Source organism: Pyrus communis, chromosome 8 (genome assembly GCF_041283825.1).
Source record: "Pyrus communis isolate YQ-2024b chromosome 8, ASM4128382v1, whole genome shotgun sequence".
Classification (NCBI taxonomy): Eukaryota; Viridiplantae; Streptophyta; class Magnoliopsida; order Rosales; family Rosaceae; genus Pyrus; species Pyrus communis.
The window spans coordinates 16,991,797-17,012,992 of record NC_142572.1 but is presented as its reverse complement, the minus strand read 5'-3'; the positions used below and the strand labels follow the sequence as shown (position 1 = coordinate 17,012,992).

Here is a 21,196-nt window from a genome sequence, read left to right as displayed (position 1 = left end):
GGCCGTCGAGGCTTTATCTTGAGTCGGTGGAAGTTCTTCAAGGGCCGTCGGGGCTTGACCTTGAAGGAAAATTTGACGAAGAACGAAGAGTGTTTTCTTGATCCTTCGGGATTTGCTTGAGAGCTTTAGAGTTTCGAGGCTTCAAGGTTTTGGTGTGATGTAAACTCCTTTCCTTCCTTCTTCCTTTCTTTCCTCCTCTTCTTCTTCCTCTTTCTTCCCCTCCTCCAAAATGAATGTCTTGGCCTTCTATTTATAGAATTCCAAAACTTGATTTTTTGGATTTAAATAATCAGATGAAATAAATCATTTCTGCCAGATATTGACACGTGTCCTATTTGATGACCTTTCCAATTTATTTCGATTTTTCGTTGAGTCACACGCTACATGTAAAATTTATGTGACACGTAAGCGTTGAAATTTTAATTATTGGTTAACATTCATTTCACCGAAATTTCGATGTCTACAAATGCCCCCACTTCAAGGCGCGTCGTTGACATGTGCTTGTCACGTGTAGAAGATGCGTTTTGAAGTCTCTTAATGTAGATGTCAACCCAAGGGCCGTCGAGGCTTGATCTTGAATTGAGCTGGAAATTTCTTCAAGGGCCATCGAGGCTTGATCTTGAGTTCGACTGGAAGATTTTCTGGTTTCCTCCAATCGTTGATTTTCCACAAGCTTAATCTTGAACTGGGCTGGAAGATTTTTTTGGTCTCCTCCAAAGGTTTGAACTTACTCCTTTTATCTGGAGTTGAATTTGATTCAAGGGTGGTGAACACTTGATTTTGAATCGGACTTGTGATTTCTTCAAGGGCCATTGAGGCTTGATCTTGAACTGGGCTGGAGGATTCTTCTGGTCTCCTCCGCTCGTTGATTTTCCTTTGTGCTACTCTTGAACTGGGCAGCAGGATTCTTTTGGTCTCCCCCCGAAGGTCTACGAGCGGTTTCAGGATATGGCAGGCAAGTACGAAGTGGAGGTGCTGACCTGTTTCTTTGTTCAATCTTTCCAATTCGTATTGAATACGAATCAAAAAGATTGAAGTTTCCTTGTCCCTTCTCTGGCAGTGTATCAACCGTTGAAGATGACTACTCGAGAGCAATACTAGGTAAGCAATCAGGAATAGATTCCAGGTAGTCGGTTCCAGATCGGAAGACTGACTCCAAGTGCCGGCTGATTGCTTCTTTCACTTTGCCATGCGAGTAAGAACAAGGACAAAGGAAAAGACAGGGAAAAAGCATGATATGAGATACCTTTGCTTTCGAAGAAGCAGCGAATGAATCAACACATATATTTGTTGTGCTTGTCTCCACATGCTTCGATGTATCATTTTCACTTGCCTTACTTGCTCCCCTTTGCAGAAGTGGTATTTCCTTATGCAGGTTTAGCATCTTCTCTTGTAGTATTTGTCCTCCGATGCAGGAGTTGAATGCAACCTTTGCATTTAAATGGTGCTTCACTTCTTGGTGGCAACTGGTTTGAGTGGAGGTTCCGACATATTGCTTTCTCTGTCCTTGTCTTGGCAGGTGAGAACAAGGGCAAAGGAAAAGATAGGGAAAAAGCATGATATGAGATACCTTTGCTTTCGCCCTTGATGATATGAGATACCTTTGCTTTTGAAGAAGCGGTGAATGAATCACCACATGCTTCAATCTATCGTTTCCTCCTGGGTCATCTGTATTCCAGACATCTGGTATCTTCAAAGGTTGAATAGGTTTTCTCAAAGGAAGAAGAAAAATTGAGTATTTCGAGAGGCTTTGCTGGGAGTGCGCCCTCAGAGGTGAGGAAGAGTTGGACATTTTCTTCAGGTCTGCCTTGCCATAAAAGATGAAAGTCGACGTATATAGGGATTTCTTAATAGCAATTGTTGGTCTTGTTCTTTTACCCTTGTCGACAAACGTCTCTTCGATATCTGAACGACGCCTCTTCGATTTCTGAACGACGCCTCTTCGATTTCTGAACGAGCGCCACTTTTGACAAAGTTGCACGCGTTTTCTGAAAAGCAGAGAAAGCGTCGCCGAACTTTGCGCTTGTCGGCTAAAGACGTGTAGTTGCGATGATGGCCTCCACGTGTTCTCGACTTTGTCAGATATCTTTTGACAAAGTTGAACGCATTTTCTGAAAAACCGCGAACGCGTCGCCGAACTTCACGCAGGAAAATCCGGATTTTTGAATCGGTGGTCGTGTCGCTTGGCTTTTTACAGAGGTATCGATCACTCCAACATACATACTCTGAAAATTGCCCATTCTTGAAAACCGTCTCCGGCCTTTTGAGAATTATCTTCATCCACCCATTCTCTCTGAACACCTTTGAAAAAATGACTAACTCATCGAACCTTTGCTTAGATTTGAGTCTCAGCAGCGATCCGGTTGCACCCGGTCAAGGTAATGTATGGCGCCCTTCTTTTTTATCTTCTAACGGTCCTCTTACAGGTGAAGACTCCGTGATGCAGGACGCCACAACAGCTACAATAGTAGCTAGGAACCTCCTCACTCCAAAAGATAGTAGGCTGCTGTCAGGACGGTCCGATGAGTTGGCCGTTCAAGAGTCCCTCGCTCTCAGCGTTCAGTGTGCAGGCTCTGTGTCCAACATGGGCCAACGCCTACTTGCTCGCTCCCGTCAGGTTGAATCGTTGATGGCAGAGGTGGAAAGTCTCAAGCAAGAGATCAAGCAGCTGAAGTATGAGAATAGAAGTTTGCACGTGCTTGCAAACAACTATTCGACGGGCATGAAGAGGAAGCTTGATGAGCTGCAAGAGTCTAAAGGTCGGATTCAAAGTGACCGTCAAAGGTTTTCGTCTCTCCTCCAGAGGCACATTTTTCCTGGGTCTTCCAGCGTTTGGCCAAGTATTGAGGCCTCGAATGCTCTATCTTGGATGCCTCCCGCTCCTGGAGTTTTGCCACGTAGTGGGGCTTCACGTGAACAACCTTTGTGAAAGCTCCATTTTTTTTTTTTTTTTTTTTTTTTTTTTTTTTTTGTACACACTTGTAATTTCTTGGAGATTAATGGACATGCTTTATTTTATTCAGTGTATTGTGTTAAATACAAATAAAACATATACATCACTAAGATTTTTTTTTTTTTTTTTTTTTTTTGAAAGTGGCCAACTTGGCTATGCTTTCAGCTAGACCACAACTTGCAAATGCTTTTGGCTATAAAAAATTATAAAGGAAGAAAAGGAGAAACATTTTCCTTGTTTTGGGGAGGAAAAACAGGAAATTTTTTTTTTTTTTTTTTTTTTTTTTTTTTTTTTTTGTTTTTTTCTTCAACATCCGTTGGGAGCTAGACCACAACTTGCAAATGCTTTTGGCTATAAAAAATTATAAAGGAAGAAAAGGAGAAACATTTTCCTTGTTTTGGGGAGGAAAAACAGGAAAATGTCTTTTTTTTTTTTTTTATTTTTTTTATTTTTGTTTTTTCATAATATTTTTTATATATATATATATTCCCCACATGGTGCAGGAGGAAATGCAGAGGAGCTTGGAGTAGTAGTGCAAAGCGTCGAGCTTCACGATCGGCTAGTCGTTTGACAGCGGTCGTTGAAGTTCTTCTCCAATTCAAATGCAGCAGCAGAGGCAAGAAGATGGATGAGGTATTTGGGTGTGAGTTGACAAACTTTGCTTTTGTTGATCACATTCAAAGGCAGCAGCCATGGCGGAGGCGCAGAAGCAGCCAGAGCTTGAAGTAGTGCAAAGCGTCGAGCTTCACGATCGGCTAGTCGTTTGACAGCGGTCACTGAAGATCTTTGAGCTCGAGGAAGGGTGTCAGAAGCTTGAGGAAGGTTTCCAGAAGCTTGAGGAAGCGATTCAGAAGCAGCAAACTGAAAACTTGCGGCCCAACCAGAATCACCACCCTCTCCTTCAGTAGTCTGCACAACTGTCTCAAAAGGCTTGACATTCTGAAACAAACTAAGAGTTTCATGAACTTGGAAACTCTCTTTACTGACAATCTGTGTGTTAGACCCGAACAGCCCTTCAGAACTACCCAAAGCACGGTCTTTGTTTCGTTCAAAGAAAAAGTTGTCGAGATTGACTCCAGCCAAATCTGGTAATTTGGGTAGATTGGGGTTCTCATTTGAGAGATCAGTCTCAATTTTCTCTGGCCTAGAGGTCCATTTTATTTCAAGATTTAAGAGATCAGACAGACTTAACTCATCCTTCCGTGCAGTCTGTCCTCTGTTTAATTCATTTGCTCCAATAGGTAAATCCACATAAATCCAGTCTGTTTTCACATTTGGTTCGCCAATTTTGAACGGAATCAGGCCTAACTTTGCCAGAGACACTATCCTTGGAAAGTGCCTTTCTTCACCTGGTCCATAGATAGCAGCTGGACGAACTCGATTGATAAAGATGCCATATAGATCTTCAGCCGGTCCATAGTGGTCTGCCATGTCGAAGGTGAAGAGGCCAGCGTCTGCGTAGCGGAACATGGCCTCGACGGCGTCGTCTCGGTCGATTCTGCCCCAGCCACCACTCGTCTGCCACATTCCGTTCAGTACTCGGCATATGTCCAGAGAATCGTTCCCGTTCTTCTCCGTGACTCGGTGGGTCTCGCCGCTGACCTGAGTTGCCTTGCCGCACCTGACCGAGTTGGCTCGGCGCCTGGGTGGCTCTCACCGAGTTGAAATCTGGGTGTTTTAGCAAATTTGATGATGGATTTGGCGATGGAGGTGCGACACATCCCGGAATCTCGCCGGTCCTTTCAGTTGGCTACAACGAAGGTGGTGAGACGGCGACTTAGGATGAGATCGAGGAGAACTTCTCAAGACACCCAACTCCCCCTGCACAGGAAAACCATGGCGAACAGAGACGGCGGAGTACCAGTCATGGTGAAGCAGGGGAATCGGACGACAAGCTGAAGCTCCACTAATCGATGCTGTGAATCTCTGTGCTTCCTGAGTAGACCAGATCGCTGCTTTTTGAGATTGATGTCTACAGAGCCCAGATCACTGACAAGCGTTGACACCATGGAGTTCAGATCCAATCCGACGTGGTTCTTGTTGATGTCTTTGAATCTGGAGGGGGGTCTCTGAAACGGCACCGTTGACGGGGATGGCTGGTACGATGAACATGGACTTGCTGAGGTAGAACCCCCCATTATGTCCATGCGATCCACGGGTTTGCATCCCTTTCGGTAAGTGGTACCGTCTTCTTCGACTGTCCAGCCGGCTTCGTTGCAGAGAGCTTTGAGGACCTCGTTGTTGTCGCAGTGCTTCGGGAGCTCCGTACATCCGCAGCCCGGAGTAGATCTTCGCGGCGATTGCCCGGCGCCGCCGCTCCCGCTTCTTGTTGTTCTCTCTCTCCTTCCACGTCGGCATTCTCGTTCCCGACTTCATCATTCGGTCGCCCAGCGTTTCTTATTAATTTTCTCGGGGAACCAAACGGATCAACCCGCAAGTGGGGTGGACCGGTGGCGCGAACTGGGACTTGGCGGAGCTGCTAGTGACTTGGCCAAATGAAGAGGGAAGCCCTGTTTCACTGAGCAAGAAGAAGAGAGGGAGAAGAGAGTAAAGCAGAAGGAGAGAAGAAGATGGTGACTTGGGCCGAGGAGCTGCAGTTGGTGCAGACGGCGGCGAGCCCGTCAGTACTGAACCCCTCACAGGACGAAAGCACGAGGAGCTTGAAATTCTTGAAGGACTTGGCAATCAGTTCCAAGGTCTCGTCGGTGACGACCATCCTCTTGAGCTTGATCTCTTCGAGCCAAGGGTAGGCGCTGGCCATGGCGGCGATCCAGGGGTACACGTACCCACCCCAGCCGTCGGGGACCAGATTGAAGTCGGCGAAGTGAGGCTTTCCCTTGAGCTCGATGGATCTAATGTCCGGGAACCGCCTGATCACCATCCTAGGGCTGACAGCGTAGCAGTTCCCTATGAAAATCCGCCGCCTGCACCACCGTTCGATCTCGTACCACGACTTGCGCACCGTCGAGATCGAGTTCCGGTCCTGGTCCGTCTGTATGAATGAGAACACGTGCTCTAGCACCTCCTCGGGAAACGAGTTCGCCATTTTCGGCATTTCCCACAGCTCAATCTGGTCCAAGACACTAAAACGACGTCGCTCTTCCGGCTTCTCTGGATTCGAAGCAGCTGGAGAAACAGCGAAACAGAGAACGAGAGACGAAGCAGGGGGAGTGAAAAGAGAGAGAGGAGTCTGGGCCTGGATTTGGGCTGTGTTCCTTAGCTGGGGCTTGTGTGCGGATGGGCTTCATGCGAGGGACACACACATAACACATATACACTCTTTTTTTTTTTTTTTTTTTTTTTTTATATCTTTTTATTTATTTATTTATATATATTTTTTTTTATCTTTTTATTTATTTATTTATTTTTTTTTTTATCTTTTTATTTATTTATTTATTTTTTTTATTTTTTTATTTTTTTTTGATTTTGGGAGAACACATATACATGCATTCCCTTCCTCTATTTTTTTTTTTAACAAATAACATGTAATTTTTTTGTACAAAGAATGTAATAATATTGACTTTCATTAATAAAACATTTATTTATTTATTTTGATGTGACTGTACTTGAAGTTTTGAAGTTTCAAGTTGCCTACGTACTCTTCCAAAGAAGAGATCAAGTCATAACGTAGTTCAAATGAGTGATGGTTTTTATGATGATTTTGGTGATGATTTTGCCGTACACAGTTTATGCTCTTGCGGGCCAGGAGCGTTTTGTTGTCACCTTTTATGCTCGTGCGGACAAGGAGCTTTGGTTGTCGCCTTTTAGGCTCGTGCGAACGAGGAGCTTTTGATTGTCGCCTTTTAGGCTCGTGCGAACGAGGAGCTTGTGGAATTTGTCAAACGATCTTAGAGAGGCATTCCTTGCAATCTTTATAGCAAGGAGTCTTGACTGAGTGATTGAAGAAGTCTTTGGGGAAGAAATCGCGCATCATGATGGCAACGGACGATCTTTGTGTCATAACTTCATCATCCTCAACACTTTCATGTAGCTTTGAAGGTTGACGGTAGCTGCTTTGCCCCCTTTCCGATTGGTGAACTTGTGGAGGAGACCTATGTTTCTTGTGCATTTTCTTTGGAATGACATAAGTTCATCCTTCACTTGACTTGACTGACATGGTTTTGGAGCATGCCCCCAGCGGTTGAGGTGAAGATTTTGAGTTCAAAGAGCCAGAAGTGATGGTGGTATAGTCTGACTTCACCACATCATTAATATCTAGCTCGATGATCCCTTTCTGAGCCAACTTCATGATGAGATCTTTTAGCACAAAGCACTTTTCCGTCGGATGACCAATGAAGCGGTGGAATTTACAGTACCTTGGACTGTCAGTACGGTTCATCTCTTCCGGCCGTTTACACTCAGGTAGGTTGATCACCTTTTTTTCCAGCAAGTCATCTAACATGGCAGCCACGTCAGAGTCGGGGAATGGATAAGTCTTCTCCTCAAGCTCCTTCAAAGTGCGTCTACGTATCTCTTGATCACGAAAAGCTTCGGTTTGAATCGCCTTGCCTCGTGTATGGGTTTTGACTGGAGTTGTGTTGACCGTCATTGCTTCCTTGGTGGGTTTCCATGCAGCCTTATCCACCTTTGGCCCCAAAACTTTGTCATTCTTGTAGTCGGCGATCTGTTCTTTCTTCCCATGACGGGTGATGCTTAACTCCATATCATGGGCGCGGGTGGCTAACTCCTCAAATGTTCGTGGTTTGATGCCTTGAAGGATGTAGTGTAGTCCCCATTGCATGCCTTGAACGCACATCTCAATGGCAGAGGTTTCAGAAAGCCGATCTTTACAATCCAGACTTAAAGAGCGCCATCTATTTATGTAGTTGATGACAGGTTCATCTCTCCACTGTTTCGTACTGGTCAGCTCTAGCATGCTTACAGTACGACGAGTGCTGTAGAAACGGTTGAGGAATTCTCTTTCTAGCTGGTCCCAACTGTTGATAGACTCGGGTTCGAGGTCGGTGTACCAGTCAAAAGCGTTACTTTTCAGCGAACGCACGAACTGTTTGATGAGGTAGTCTCCCTCTGTCCCAGCATTGTTGCAAGTTTCAACGAAATGGGCGACATGTTGCTTCGGGTTGCCTTTTCCATCGAACTGCATGAATTTTGGGGGCTGATAACCCCTTGGCATCTTCAAAGCATCAATCTTCTTGGAGTAAGGCTTTGAGTACAGTGCGGAGTCATGCGAGCTTCCTTCGTACTGTGTCCTGACAGTGCTTGCGATCATCTCCTGTAGCTGCTGGATAGAGAGAGATCCCATGGATGCCGTTGCTTGGTCTAGCTTCGGCTTCTCTTCAACTTTCTCCGCTGGTGGCTCCTCTTCTTCGTCGTCTTCTTTCTTTAATAGGCCAATATTTGGGTCGACTTTTACGTCGGGCAGCGCATCTAGTTGGTTGACAAGTGCGGCAATCTGCAAGTCCTTCTCTTCCACAGTCTGTGTGAGCTTTGCGATTGCTTCATTCATCTGAGCTAGCTGTTCTTCAACAGAGGTGACGCCGATGGTCATGACTTGTGCAACCAATAGGCATGACTTTCCTTCAGACATCCAGGGTGCTGATGAAGAAACCCATTGGCCATTTTGGGATGTCATCTTATGCGCCTTAGCAGCATGCTTTGGTGCCCCCAGCAAGGTTAGGTTGATGATAGACTCGCGCCTTTGATGTTCCCTTTGCTCGCTTAGCGGTACCAATTTTGAAGCGGCATGTTGATGAGTGGTTGTGGTGCCAATGGATGCTCCATTCGTGGCGGAAGTGCTTATGCTTCTTCCCTTGGTGGTTGCAAGAACGGCTTGTCCCTTGCTTGATGCCATTGATTTTGGAGGTGTGCTTTGGTTGTTGTCAACTCCGTAACCATGCTCCTTCAACTTCTTTTGAGTTTTGGTGAGGTCGCGATCTTTGTCGTTGACGGTGTTTGAAACCTTCTTTCCAAGATTTGAAGAGGAAGCAAAGTCATGCCTAGCCTTTGACATGAGTTCGTAGGCATTTGGGTTGAAGCCTTCTTCGGTCCTTTTAGTTGGAAGAGAGCTTGGTTTCACCATGACACCATGTTGCGCCTCCAGACGGTTGATGAGTCCGGCGGTTTGCAAGTTTTTCTCCTCTGCAGTCTTTATCAGCCTTGCAATTGTTTCCTTCATCTGAACCAGCTGTTTTTCAATGGAGGTAGTGCCGATAGTCATGACTTGTTCTTTGTTTGAAGCCATGGACTGTGCTTGAATATCTTGAACGGAGACAGAGATGAGAGGTAGAGATAGTCCCACTGGGCGTGCCAAGTTTGTGAACACGAAAAATTCCTGAAACAAGAGACAAGAATACGTGTACAAAATATATTTTTTGTTTGTATTGATTTTGGGGTTACAATCTCTTTGTAATTTGATCCTCTGATTCTATCTTCGTAGGGTGTAGGTTTGTGGATGAGCTGTTGATCCAAAGGGCCGTCGGGGCTTGATCTAGGGATGAACAGTTGATGAACGGATCTTCGAGGGCTTTTGAGCTTGATCTTGAAGACTGGGTGTATGGATTTCTTCAAGGGGCCGTCGGGGCTTGATCTTGAGGGTTGATGGATGAGCGGATCTTCAAGGGCTTTTGGGCCTAATCTTGAAGACTGAGTGTATGGATTTCTTCAAGAGGCCGTCGGGCTTGATCTTGAGGGTTGATGGATGAGCGGATCTTCAAGGGCTTTTGGGCCTAATCTTGAAGACTGATTGGATGTGTGGATTTGTTGAGGTTGTTGATCTAAAGGGCCGTTGGGGCTTGATCTTAGGACGAACGGATGATGAACACTTTCTTCAAGGGGCCGTCGAGGCTTTATCTTGAGTCGGTGGAAGTTCTTCAAGGGCCGTCGGGGCTTGACCTTGAAGGAAAATTTGACGAAGAACGAAGAGTGTTTTCTTGATCCTTCGGGATTTGCTTGAGAGCTTTAGAGTTTCGAGGCTTCAAGGTTTTGGTGTGATGTAAACTCCTTTCCTTCCTTCTTCCTTTCTTTCCTCCTCTTCTTCTTCCTCTTTCTTCCCCTCCTCCAAAATGAATGTCTTGGCCTCCTATTTATAGAATTCCAAAACTTGATTTTTTGGATTTAAATAATCAGATGAAATAAATCATTTCTGCCAGATATTGACACGTGTCCTATTTGATGACCTTTCCAATTTATTTCGATTTTTCGTTGAGTCACACGCTACATGTAAAATTTATGTGACACGTAAGCGTTGAAATTTTAATTATTGGTTAACATTCATTTCACCGAAATTTCGATGTCTACACAGTTCTTAATAAAAATATAAACGAATTTTGAAAAAAAACCTTGAAGTGCTATTTGCAAGTAGTATATAACTGATGTTTTTGCATGGAATACTTTAAGTGCTTTTAGAATCTAAAAATAATTTCACTAAAAATGTTTTCATTAAATTTAAAAGTACTTTTAAACAAACTTTTACTTATTTTATGAACTAAAGTAAGAATTAGAACTTGAATACAGAAACAAAGAGCGAAACATTACGTTCTAGTGAAGTTAGCTAAACTAAAATACTCTATTGAAAAGTGTCTATTCAAACAATTATGTTACAATATTCTAATATTTCTTAAAGAACTACTCAAGTAGATTTGGATGCACTAGTCTGCAATATATTATATGCAAGCACTTTCTTTAAGCCCTTAAATCTAAAACTTTATACTTTTGTAGTGAAAATAAATTTTAAATTGTTTTGAAGAGGTAGTATCTTTAAACTCAATTATTATTGTGCCTAAATTCAAATTTTAAACTCAACTATTATTGTGCCTGAATTCAAATTTTTATTACAAACGTAGAAGAGTTTTTATTTATTATTTTTTTATGCATTCTTTTATTCTTTAAGTGTTTTTATTAGCATTTTTACTAGAATTTCGGTGAAGGGATATTATAAGCTGGTTATAGACATTGTGGAGGACGGTTTGGTGTCCTTGGGAGAATTCGAGACACAATTGTGGATATTTGTTGGTTGGCATCTCCTTTCTTTGTATGACTTGGAAGTATACTTATCTGAAAGCAAACTTTGTGGTTGATGCTGTGACTAATGTATGCTTATCTCTTCCTAATATGTATATTTGGGATCGAACCCTTGCTTTACCGTCAACACCCACTCTTTTGTTTGATTGTAACAGGTACTGGCTATTCGTGAGATTTGTCGTCTTAATTGATTTCTTTTTAGAGAAAAATAAAATATTCTAATATTTGTAGTAAAAGAAAACTATTTCTTATTGTGTAACTTGTGTTTGGTTTGTACATTGTGGATAGAAAAATCATCCATATGAGTTGCGGTTTTCTTTAATTTATTAAGAAAAAAATTGTGATTACGCTGAAATTATGATGACATTGTCATCTGAATTTTTTGAATTTCCTACATTGCATTTGTTTGATTAAGACTGGAATTATAGATAAGATATAAAATTAAACAAAGACACCGCCCCACCGTGGATGTCTTCTTTACTGAAGACACTCTAGATCAAATGACTCAATTGCCCCCTTCATGTTTTTCATCCAACGTTTGATTAAGACTGGAATTTTTTGTCATGATCATACACTGAAATGAATGTTTTTTTTACTTCTCTTGTTTTTCATCCAACGTTATTAGTGTTAGTGCAATACTTGTATCACTTTTGGAACACTAGCTAGATATCACATCACAGTATAACAGGTCTGAATCCGTAACTTAATAAAATTACAGAAAGGAAATACATGAGCACATTTTAAACATAAGTTTTCGACTAAAGAATTCACTCATTGTATCTAAACAATTCAGAAAGTTTATTAACATGAATAAACAAGTCAGAAAAAGATTCTGTACACGCATTCTCACTATATATATATATATATTTTTTTATTTTTTATTTTTTTTTTTGGATAACAAAAAGTTTAGAGGGAGGAGAGGCTACTCCATTGTAAGCCTAGGGTATACCGCAAGCCTCTTTGAGAATTTATAGAGGAGTCCGTGCCTCATTTGTTGATTTTTTTTTATAGATCAAAGACCGATACATGATTGTTGACAGTGAGACTCGAATTTTGTGGACCGGCACACAAGGCAGTTACCTTACCACCTAAACCAACCTATGTTGGCCACTATATATAATTTCGCATAGGTAAATAGGTTGCAAATTCAACGCGGTTGCATGTGCAACATGCATATAAAACTCTACGCGTATGCTGCCTCCAACGGTCCAAAAACCCCCCATCTGGGCAAAACTGCTGGGACCATTGATTTCAGTTTAGATTTCAAAATTTGAGTAACTGTTGGAATGTGGCGTTTGGCAGGACATTCTCTAGTCCAAAGTTTCTGAGGCTGAGAGTGAGCGATTGAGAGATCTTCCATTTCTGTGGGGATTTGTGGCTCCCTTTTCCAGAATCTTGCCACGTCCTGTGGTTTTTGTGGTACATATACACACACTAAAAAATGAAATAGGTTCCTTCACACAAGAGAGGGGTACCCTGCGACACCCTCAACCCTCTCTACCTCTCACTTTTCCCAAAGAACCGAAAAGCTTTATAGCACTTGGTGGCAGCCACCGAGAGGAAATAGGAGATGGTGAATTAACCCCATAGAGGTCTCATCCCCATGTCAAGAAATCAAGCATGCAGTTTTTCAAAAAAAAAAAAAAAAGAAAAGAAATCAAGCACGCATGCTCACCGACAGCAAGGGAGTCCCCGACCATCCGAAGTCTTTGGGTGCTCAGAGAAGTTTCAAAGCCTCCCACAACAGTTCTCTTTCTCCTGCTCTCTTCCTCACTCGGTGCCCCCAGCTCGGCAAATGCAGCAGCAACCTCCTAATGCTCCGCTCTCTCCCTCTCTCTTCATGGCCAACGACAACAAGGATGAACTCAAGGGGAATTCCCCCAAGACACCAACGCTTGTAGATGCAGAAACAGCCCCAAATCGGCACCATGCACCACCACCTGCACCGTTCCAGGAACTCTTCTCTGTCCTCGCCGCTGTCGTCAACTCCATGAATTTCTTCGAGGTGGTCTAAACCACGCCGTGAAGTTCCAACCAAGTCTAAGTGATGCATGCTCTCTGCTCCCTGCCATCGTCACACTATTAGAAATTTGGCTATAAGCCACCCTTTTCATTTAGTGGCTATTGTCAAGTGTTGCCACTCACATTGGTGGCAAACCTCTATGCCCACCAAACACCCACTAAACTAGAGAGTGTGGCCTATGTAGAGGACTCTATTGTAACAATGACTACCAATATTTCATTGGTGCCTTTCCTGCAGTGCCACCCTTATTCACATCGGTGGCAAAATTGCAAAATAATATTAAAAAAAGAGGATGCCCTGTGTGGGCACCCAGATTTGAATAGGAATATTTCCTTTTTTTTTTTTTTTTTTTTTTTTTGTGAGGAAACAAATTGTAAGATCTTTGATATAAGAATATACTACAAATTTGCATAACTGATCTTTAATACAATTTTGAACAAATGTTGGGACTCAAACTTTGAAAAGTGTTTGAAGACTCTGTTTCCAAAGAGCTTAATCATGTCATGCCAATCTCTCTTTGGCGATCAAACCATTGTCTCTCCAGGTGGGATGTTTGAGCTAGGTTTCTTCAAACCAGGTCAGCTTTCAAACTACTATATAGGTATATGGTACTCCAAGCAAGTAGTATCTAAGAGCAAGTAGTATCTGAGAGGACTGTTGTTTGGGCAGCAAATAGGGAAATACCAGTCAAAGGCAGCAGCAGTAAGAGCAAATGATGATGATGATGCTGCGATGGGAGTTCAAACTAAACATCAAAAGATTAGAGAGAATTGAAGCAAAGAAATACTCAAAAAATTACATTCACATATCCCAAAACAATATATAAAAAAAAAAAAAAAAAAGGAACAGAAATCTGGAAGAAGATGAAAAAATCGATGCAAAACTCTGCTGCACTAAAAAAAAAATCAAAGGCAAGTCCTGATCGCCAAATTTCGAGCACAAAGAGCTGATCACTAGAAAGAAATACAAAAACACATTGTTACTGAAGTTTTACTTGCAGCTAGATTTTTACACAAATCTGGAGGGCACCAAGACTACCAACCATATGCTTAAAGGAACTTTAATTTGTTTGCATAACTACCTGTTAACCAAATCTTGAGCATATTGATAAACCAGAAATTTAAACACGTAAGCGGCCAGATTGCAAGCACGAGACTAATTCCATACCTCAAACCGAAGGCGACGTGCTGTCTAGCAGTCCAAACCTTGATCCTTGATAAATTGAACTTCCTTCTTTGATCTAGCAATCCAAAAATAGATAACTTAGGCAGCATGTCATATCAATATAACACACCTATACGTACACACACATACCAAAACAGCCTACATTCAGATTTGCATCATATCCTTGTTTCTAACTCTCTGGGGAATTTTCACAAAAGATAAGTAATGTTATATTCAAAAGATGAACACTAAACGTGTGATAAAGATGACAATGAAATTGAATTACGGGTTCTTACCGTGCCCTTTGTGAAGTGTCCTTAGTTGAGCAAAATATTCAGATATTTTCTTGATAGGCTTCCACCTAAAAAGGTAAAAGCAGAACATCAAAAATCATGCAAGCGTCCCTGTAGAACCTTTCCAACCTGATGAAAAATAAGGGAAGAGATCAAGACTGACCTGCTCAGCTAAAAACTTGATTTCAACAAAATCTATTAATTGCACATCTTTGTTCTTCTCAGCAACCTGTTAGTCGTAAATTCAAGGATGAACATAGTATAGTAAGACTGTTAATTCACAACACGAACCAATTGATGGTACAAAATATAATCACCTAAGCCTAATCATCTTATATTAAAAAGACATCATACAATAACAATGAATGTTTTACAGTGTGCAAGTGAAGCAGCTTTCATTTGCTAATTTCTTAAGTCATAATGCAAGCTCGATTGCTGGATAAAAAAAAAATAGGGACCAAGAAGACATCAAATCCAATGCAGACAGCAGATAAAATTGAACCCAAAAGGCAAAAGCCTTCTCTAACAAATAGATACATATAAAGAGTCATTTGGGATATAGATATTGGTGGACCTGGAAGAATAGAGACGCACTGAGTAGGAGAGAACAAAGAGAGATAGTGGAATTTTGGAGGAATACCGGATGACGATGAACTGTGTAGCCATAGCTGTTGGTGGCGGTGATTCCGCTGCGAGAGACAGTTCGAAAAAAGGTAATCAATAAATCTTACAGAACTGTAATAATTCAGTCATGAGCTTCAAATCATTGACATTTCAATTATAAGGATTCATAATTTAAATTTTAAGATAGTATTAACGGTTTACAAAATTAGAAAGGTTCAAAGCCATTAACAATTATGTAACTCAGACTCTTCATACCTAGACTTTGCTCACTACAATCTCTATTTTAATCTTAGCGGCAAAGTTCACTTCATATCTCATTACTTCACTCTTCTTTCTTCTTCGTTACCAAAATCATTTTCTTCATGTACTATCTGATCTATTCAGATTTTCCTCAGACAACAAATTGATAGCTGGGAAGAAAGAAGAAAACATGCATCAATAAAATTTCGAATTTTTAACCACCTCTAATTTATAATTAATCTAAGTAAATACACAGCAACCACAACAATAAGAACTTTCAAATAGAAAAGTATCTATTTACTACCATGCAGAGGATCTTCCTAGATCCAACTTCCCACAGCCCTATGTCCCCCACATTGGTACCAACTGAAGCATATACAGAGAACAATCAACAGTCAATTATGAGCAGCAAGCATCTAGGGAAAAACTGTAGAGCCAAAGGTATACAAATAAATATAAGTAGCTACTTAAAAAATACAACCCAAGAAGTAGAGTCTGCTGTGAAGGATGAAAATCCATGCTCATGGGAATTGAGCCCTGATTCAAAGTCCGTGTGACATTCTTAGGCAAGTCATCAGGTGCATTCAAAGCTTGCCCTGGACATGTTACTGGCCACATGTTAACAGGGAGATTAATCCTAATCCCTGATTTCTTGGTATTCCTGTACAAACTGATTATGGCCTGATTTTTTTAAAATCATTCCATAAGCTGCAACCACAACACAACCACAGCAATAAGAACTTTCATGAGCTGAATCTAAGCTTGCAAAAAGCATTCCATGAGCTGCAAAACGCAAATGCAACTGACTACTATGCATACCTTTGAATTTTTCAGATGCTTCTTCGGATATAGTTCATTGGAATCCAGTGTAGGTGGTGGTGCTAAAAGCATACATGTTCTTTGCTTCTTCCAATTTCTACATAAACACAAATTAACAGATTAATCTCCCAATTACAATACGTAGCATGAAATAAAACTGAAACACGGAATCACATTTTCTCATCTACCGAGCAAAAAATTACGAACCCAAAACTAAAATATAAAAAAAAAAATCCCAAAAACTTAGTGCTGCATGAAGTCCATACCTTGGATTTTGAGGAAAGGAATATGGGTTTCGACAGATCGGCAACGTTTGAGAGCGAGAGAGACTGAACGCTTGAGAGTGAGAAAGGCGAGTTTGAGAACGGCGGAAGCAGAAATTTGAGAAAGAGAGAGAGGGAACGGATGAAAAAACCATGAAGATGCACTGGAAGTGGAAGGTCCAGCGATATGATGAACGGACGCAGGACTGGAGAGTTCCAGAGGCATCCACAAAGCGGAATCGAAATCGTCAATCGTGTTGCAGAGCACAGTTTTTCCTTTTTGGATTTCGTTTCTGAGGGAGTCGAGAGACTTCTATTGGCAATCCAGGGTCAAAACCGTCATTTTACTGTGTAATTAACAAAAACAGTAAGACTTAAAGAACAACTGAAGAGTAAAATTGGAACAATACTGGTCATCCACAGTACCAACCCTATGGGTTTTAGTGTATATGATATATTTACCGTGCTTGAGACTACAAAAGCTTTATAAAAGCAGTTGCTTCTTTTTTAATTTGTCCATCAAAAATATTGCAACTGCAGATCCTGGGAATTTAAAAAAAAAATTCCAAGCAAGAGATAAAATGTGATAGTTGTGGTTAAGGAGAAAATTACCATGTTCACCTTAATTTTTTTAGAAGAACCCTCTTCACCTTAGTTTCACCCACAACCTTCCAAGGCTTCCATTCTTCTCGGCCCAGGTTGGAAACAACCTTGATTCACCTTCCTTGTCCCCAATCTTCAACATGCATACAGAAAATGGAATTAAAATTTGAAATCTAGAATTGATCCAAAAAAAATCACTTACACTAGGGAACACCCATGAGGAGAGGTTCATTTTTACCTCTTGGTTGAGGTCCAATTCAGGCAGACTTTGCTGGAAATTGGCCGGAATACCTATGGTCACCGTTTCTTAGATCTGAAATTGAGAAAATTCGGCTACAAATTTGGAGAAACTAACTTGAGGGTTGGAAAGAGGAAGGGAAGAGGATTTTGAAGGTATAGTTTGACGCTCGTTGGTGACGGGAGGATGGAGCCACTGCTGCATGAAAGAGAAGAGTATACGGGAGGGAGGAGAGAGAGAATGAAAGGGGAAGCGAGCGGAGGGAATGAAGGGGAGGAGTTGGACTTTTGTGAAGGGGAGAAAGGTTTAATGGTTTTTTTTTATTTGTTTTATTGGTGTTCAATAAATTGTATTGGTGCCCAGTTAATCACAAATGCACAAAAAAGTATTTTTAAGAAATAAAGTTAGTTAACAGACACCAATATTGGTGGCTGATTTTTTTAGGCCACTGATATCAGTGGCATCTCACTGTAAAGCCACCAAATAATAGTAAGAGTAGCAACTTTATATCTATGACCACCAATTGCAAAGGGTGGGCAAAAAATGGTGTGTAATGGGCATAATTCTAGTAGTGTCATCGGCTCTAAGAATTTCTATGAGAGTGGTCGATGCTCCGTCCCGAGAAAGAAGCCGTATGCGGTCCTCCACCTCCACCACAACCTAGCTCGTTGTTGCTGCCGTTAGTCCCATGAATTTCTTCGGGGTGGTCTAAACCACCCCGTGAAGCTCCAATCAAATTTAAGTGATCCATGCTCGCCGTCCATGCCAAGAAAGAAATGAGCAGTCGATATCACTCTTTGCCGAGTCGTCTCTGCAGTGAAATTTTAAGTGCTCTAGAACACTCGACGAAGTTCCACGGCCACATACTCTCTACTCCCTAACATCATCATCGGCTCTAAGAATTTCCGTGAGAGTGGTTGATACTCTCCATCGTCCATGCTCTGTCCCGAGAAAGAAGACGCATGCAGTCCTCCGCCTTCACCATAACCAAACTCCCACAAATAGCACGAGTCTGAAGAAAGCAAAAACTGAAAGCAGTGGAGATGCAGCAGTCTCGTGTAGAGTGACAACGCAGCTGCCAAACAGTGATGACGACAACATTCCTCTACTATTGCAGCGAAGAGCGGTATGCTCCTTCCTTGGTGATAAGTCCTAGAGAAACCCCAGCCAACAACTACGAGTTCTTTACAAATAGTAGAAAAAGAGTCATCCTGCCCTTTCGAGTACACGCCTGGGGAAAGAAACCACCGACTCTGATGGCTGCAGCAAATGAGAGGAGGGCGACCCCTTACCCATCGTTGTTCATTTATTTTCTTCTTGTGCAAATATGGGAAGTGAAAAGTAATGAAGATGAACAAAGCAATCTCCACTGTGATTTCAAGGACCATATCTGCTGGATTGTTGTATGTCTTTTGTAAAGATCCCATTAAAATTGGGATACCAAAATAACAAAGAAAGCTACAGTAGAAAATGGAAAATAGAGAGGGAAAAGAAAAAAACATATTGTTCATCACGTGGGTGTTATAGCAAGCTTCGGTGGTGAAATCAAAAAAGAAAATGATGTCTTCCTATAATTAGGAAAGTCCTAGCAAAATCATACTTAAAATAATGAGGCTATTGACCCTACAAAGAAACAAGACAAAAACCTCTGAATTACTAACTCTATGTCTTTTGTCCAAGAAATAAAAAGGATGGCAGGAAGCATCACATGGATAAAAGCAACGGCGAAAAGAGAAAGGGAACAGATGCCTATGTTCTCTTTTCTCTGAAGTCCTACTCCAATTTTGAGTGCGTTGTGCAAAGAAAGAAGCTACAGTGGATAAATAAAAGCACTCCTCCGTGGGCTTTATGAATATGGCCTCCATTAAAATTAAAATTATTCATGGAGTCTGAGATGCATGGCACCAAGCAAAGTCAAATAGCAAAGTGTTAGTGGGTTCATCACAAATATACCCATTAATTTTACTTGACGCTCAAATGGAACAATGCCGTTTCAAATGGCATAAAGCCGATTTAATGGCAAGAAGCCACATCAAGTTTCAAAGGGCACCAAGCTGTATCAAATCCCAAATGGCACGAAGCTGAAGAAAAGTCTCAAATGGCATGAAGTCATGTCAAAATTTAAATGGCATGAAGCCCTATCAAATCCCAAATAGCATACAAGTCTCAAATGGCATGAAGCCATGTAATGCTCCAATGACTTAAAGTTCTTGCCTGCATGAGCTAAAATTGCACAAGGCATCAAATGCTCCAATGGCTTAAAGTCCTCGCCTGCACGAGCTAAAACTACACAGGCATTAAATGCTCCAATAGTTCAAAGTCCTTACCCGCACGAGCTAAAACTGCTCCAATGGTTCACAGTCTTTACCCGCACGAGCTAAAATTGCACAAGGCATTAAATGCTCCAATGGCTTAAAGTCCTCGCCCGCACGACCTAAAACTACACAAGGCATTCCTCGCCCGCACGACCTAAAATTGCACAAGGCATCAAATGCTCCAATGGCTTAAAGTCCTCGCCTGCACGAGCTAAAACTGCACAAGGCATCAAATGCTCCAATGGTTCAAAGTCCTCGCCCGCACGAGCTAAAATTGCACAAGGCATTAAATGCTCTAATGGCTTAAAGTCTTCGCCCGCATGAGCTAAAACTGCACAAGGCATCAAATGCTCCTTGCTTGCATGAGCTAAAACTGCACAAGGCATCAAATCCCAACAAATACAAAAAGAACTACAAGTGACTTGATCCCCCAACAAGGGTATGTAGGCAATCTAGGGCTTGACCTAGGTGCAGTCACAAAATCAAACACCCAAATCCCCAAGTTACAATTTATTCATATTGGAATCAAATGGTATTCCTTTCCCAAAAAAAGGTTGTAATTAATAGGCGCTTAGCCTAGAATGGGTTGAATTCAAATTAATAAAACCCTCTTCGGAAAAATGAACGAGAGTGAAATTGTGTTGAATGATTTATTTGTTTACATATTATGCACAATTTTTTATCAACAGTGGTACTAATACATGTTGAACGGAGCTGGTTTTAGGCTTTCAGCTTCCCATTAATTTGGAAGCACCTTTAGATGTGTGTCACGAGAGATTTTAGATCGGATACAACGTGTATATCTTGATTACACAGAAAAATCACGCATGTGAGAGAGAGAGAGAGAGAGAGAGAGTAATAAGACAGAAAATACCCATAATTTCTACTTACTCCGCAAGATACTGTTCATCTTTGATCATATGGATTTTAATTAACACTTAAGTTACAAGTTACTTGATCATCCTATTTGATTAAAGCTTCACCAGAAATTTCCTATAGTTATACAAATTTCATATGTGATTGTTCTTTAATTGGTGCACCTAAATATATGTGCTCAACCAATCTTTCACCATCGTATCCTTTTCCTATCACCCGATCGATCATCGATCCTTGCCTAATGGTACAACCAATCAAATTACTGAGTTTTTTTTCTCCTAATGTTGATATTAAATCTTAATTAAAGACAGTGACCAGCTATCAAATTATTTAATTGTGTGTCACAGTTTGTTAACACAGTAACATTGGCAATCGAAATATTGTTTACTTGCTGCAGGGGAAAAAAAAAGTATGACTGAATAATGAAATGAACTTAGCTAGTTAGTTTCTTCCATAATAACCAAAATTCATGTATGTTCAAATATCTTATCCAACTTCAACTCCGCAAAAAAACTTATTTCTCTATACTTGGCCATGCAAGAGAGATGTATACCTTAGTCGGCATTCATATATACTTGGAAAATTAATTTATTATTATATGTCGGTTTTTCTTTACTAAAGATTATGATTCCTACCACGTTTGATATCAGGGTTTGTTTTACCCGTTTGATATTAAGGATCGTTTTGGTTTCCTCTATCAATAGGGTGTTTTGTAACTCGTAAAATAATAAGTCTGACAAGATGTAGTTTCTATGAGTTAGCTTTTTTTAGTGTTACTTTGTTTAAGATTAATAAAATATTATTC

At 41.2% G+C, this 21,196-nt stretch overlaps 1 protein-coding gene and 1 long non-coding RNA gene across 10 annotated transcripts; both read right to left on the bottom strand.

Annotated features, from left to right (window-relative positions):
* Nucleotides 1-13,214: 13,214 nt before the first annotated feature.
* On the bottom strand, nt 13,215-17,473 carry LOC148695216 (uncharacterized). Its single transcript, XR_015965004.1, has 4 exons — nt 17,201-17,473; nt 16,981-17,095; nt 14,124-14,196; nt 13,215-13,701 (listed from the first exon to the last, which is right to left on the bottom strand). It is a non-coding gene; the product is annotated as an uncharacterized LOC148695216 (long non-coding RNA).
* On the bottom strand, nt 14,341-16,692 carry LOC148695217 (topless-related protein 1-like). Of its 9 annotated transcripts, none has more exons than XR_015965000.1 (8): nt 16,363-16,692; nt 16,097-16,193; nt 15,759-15,985; nt 15,582-15,643; nt 15,293-15,447; nt 14,788-15,102; nt 14,577-14,642; nt 14,341-14,481 (listed from the first exon to the last, which is right to left on the bottom strand). XR_015965000.1 is itself a non-coding variant. In XM_088698153.1 (6 exons), exons 3-6 carry the CDS (start codon nt 15,893-15,895, stop codon nt 14,455-14,457), a joined length of 345 nt encoding a protein of 114 aa, XP_088554279.1. In that variant the 5' UTR covers nt 15,896-15,985; nt 16,097-16,193; nt 16,363-16,685; the 3' UTR covers nt 14,341-14,454. The 9 variants fall into 9 exon arrangements, 1 of the variants encoding a protein (XP_088554279.1); XR_015964996.1 differs by having other exon boundaries at nt 14,988-15,102; nt 16,363-16,688; XR_015965002.1 differs by having other exon boundaries at nt 15,008-15,102; nt 16,363-16,688.
* Nucleotides 17,474-21,196: the final 3,723 nt, after the last annotated feature.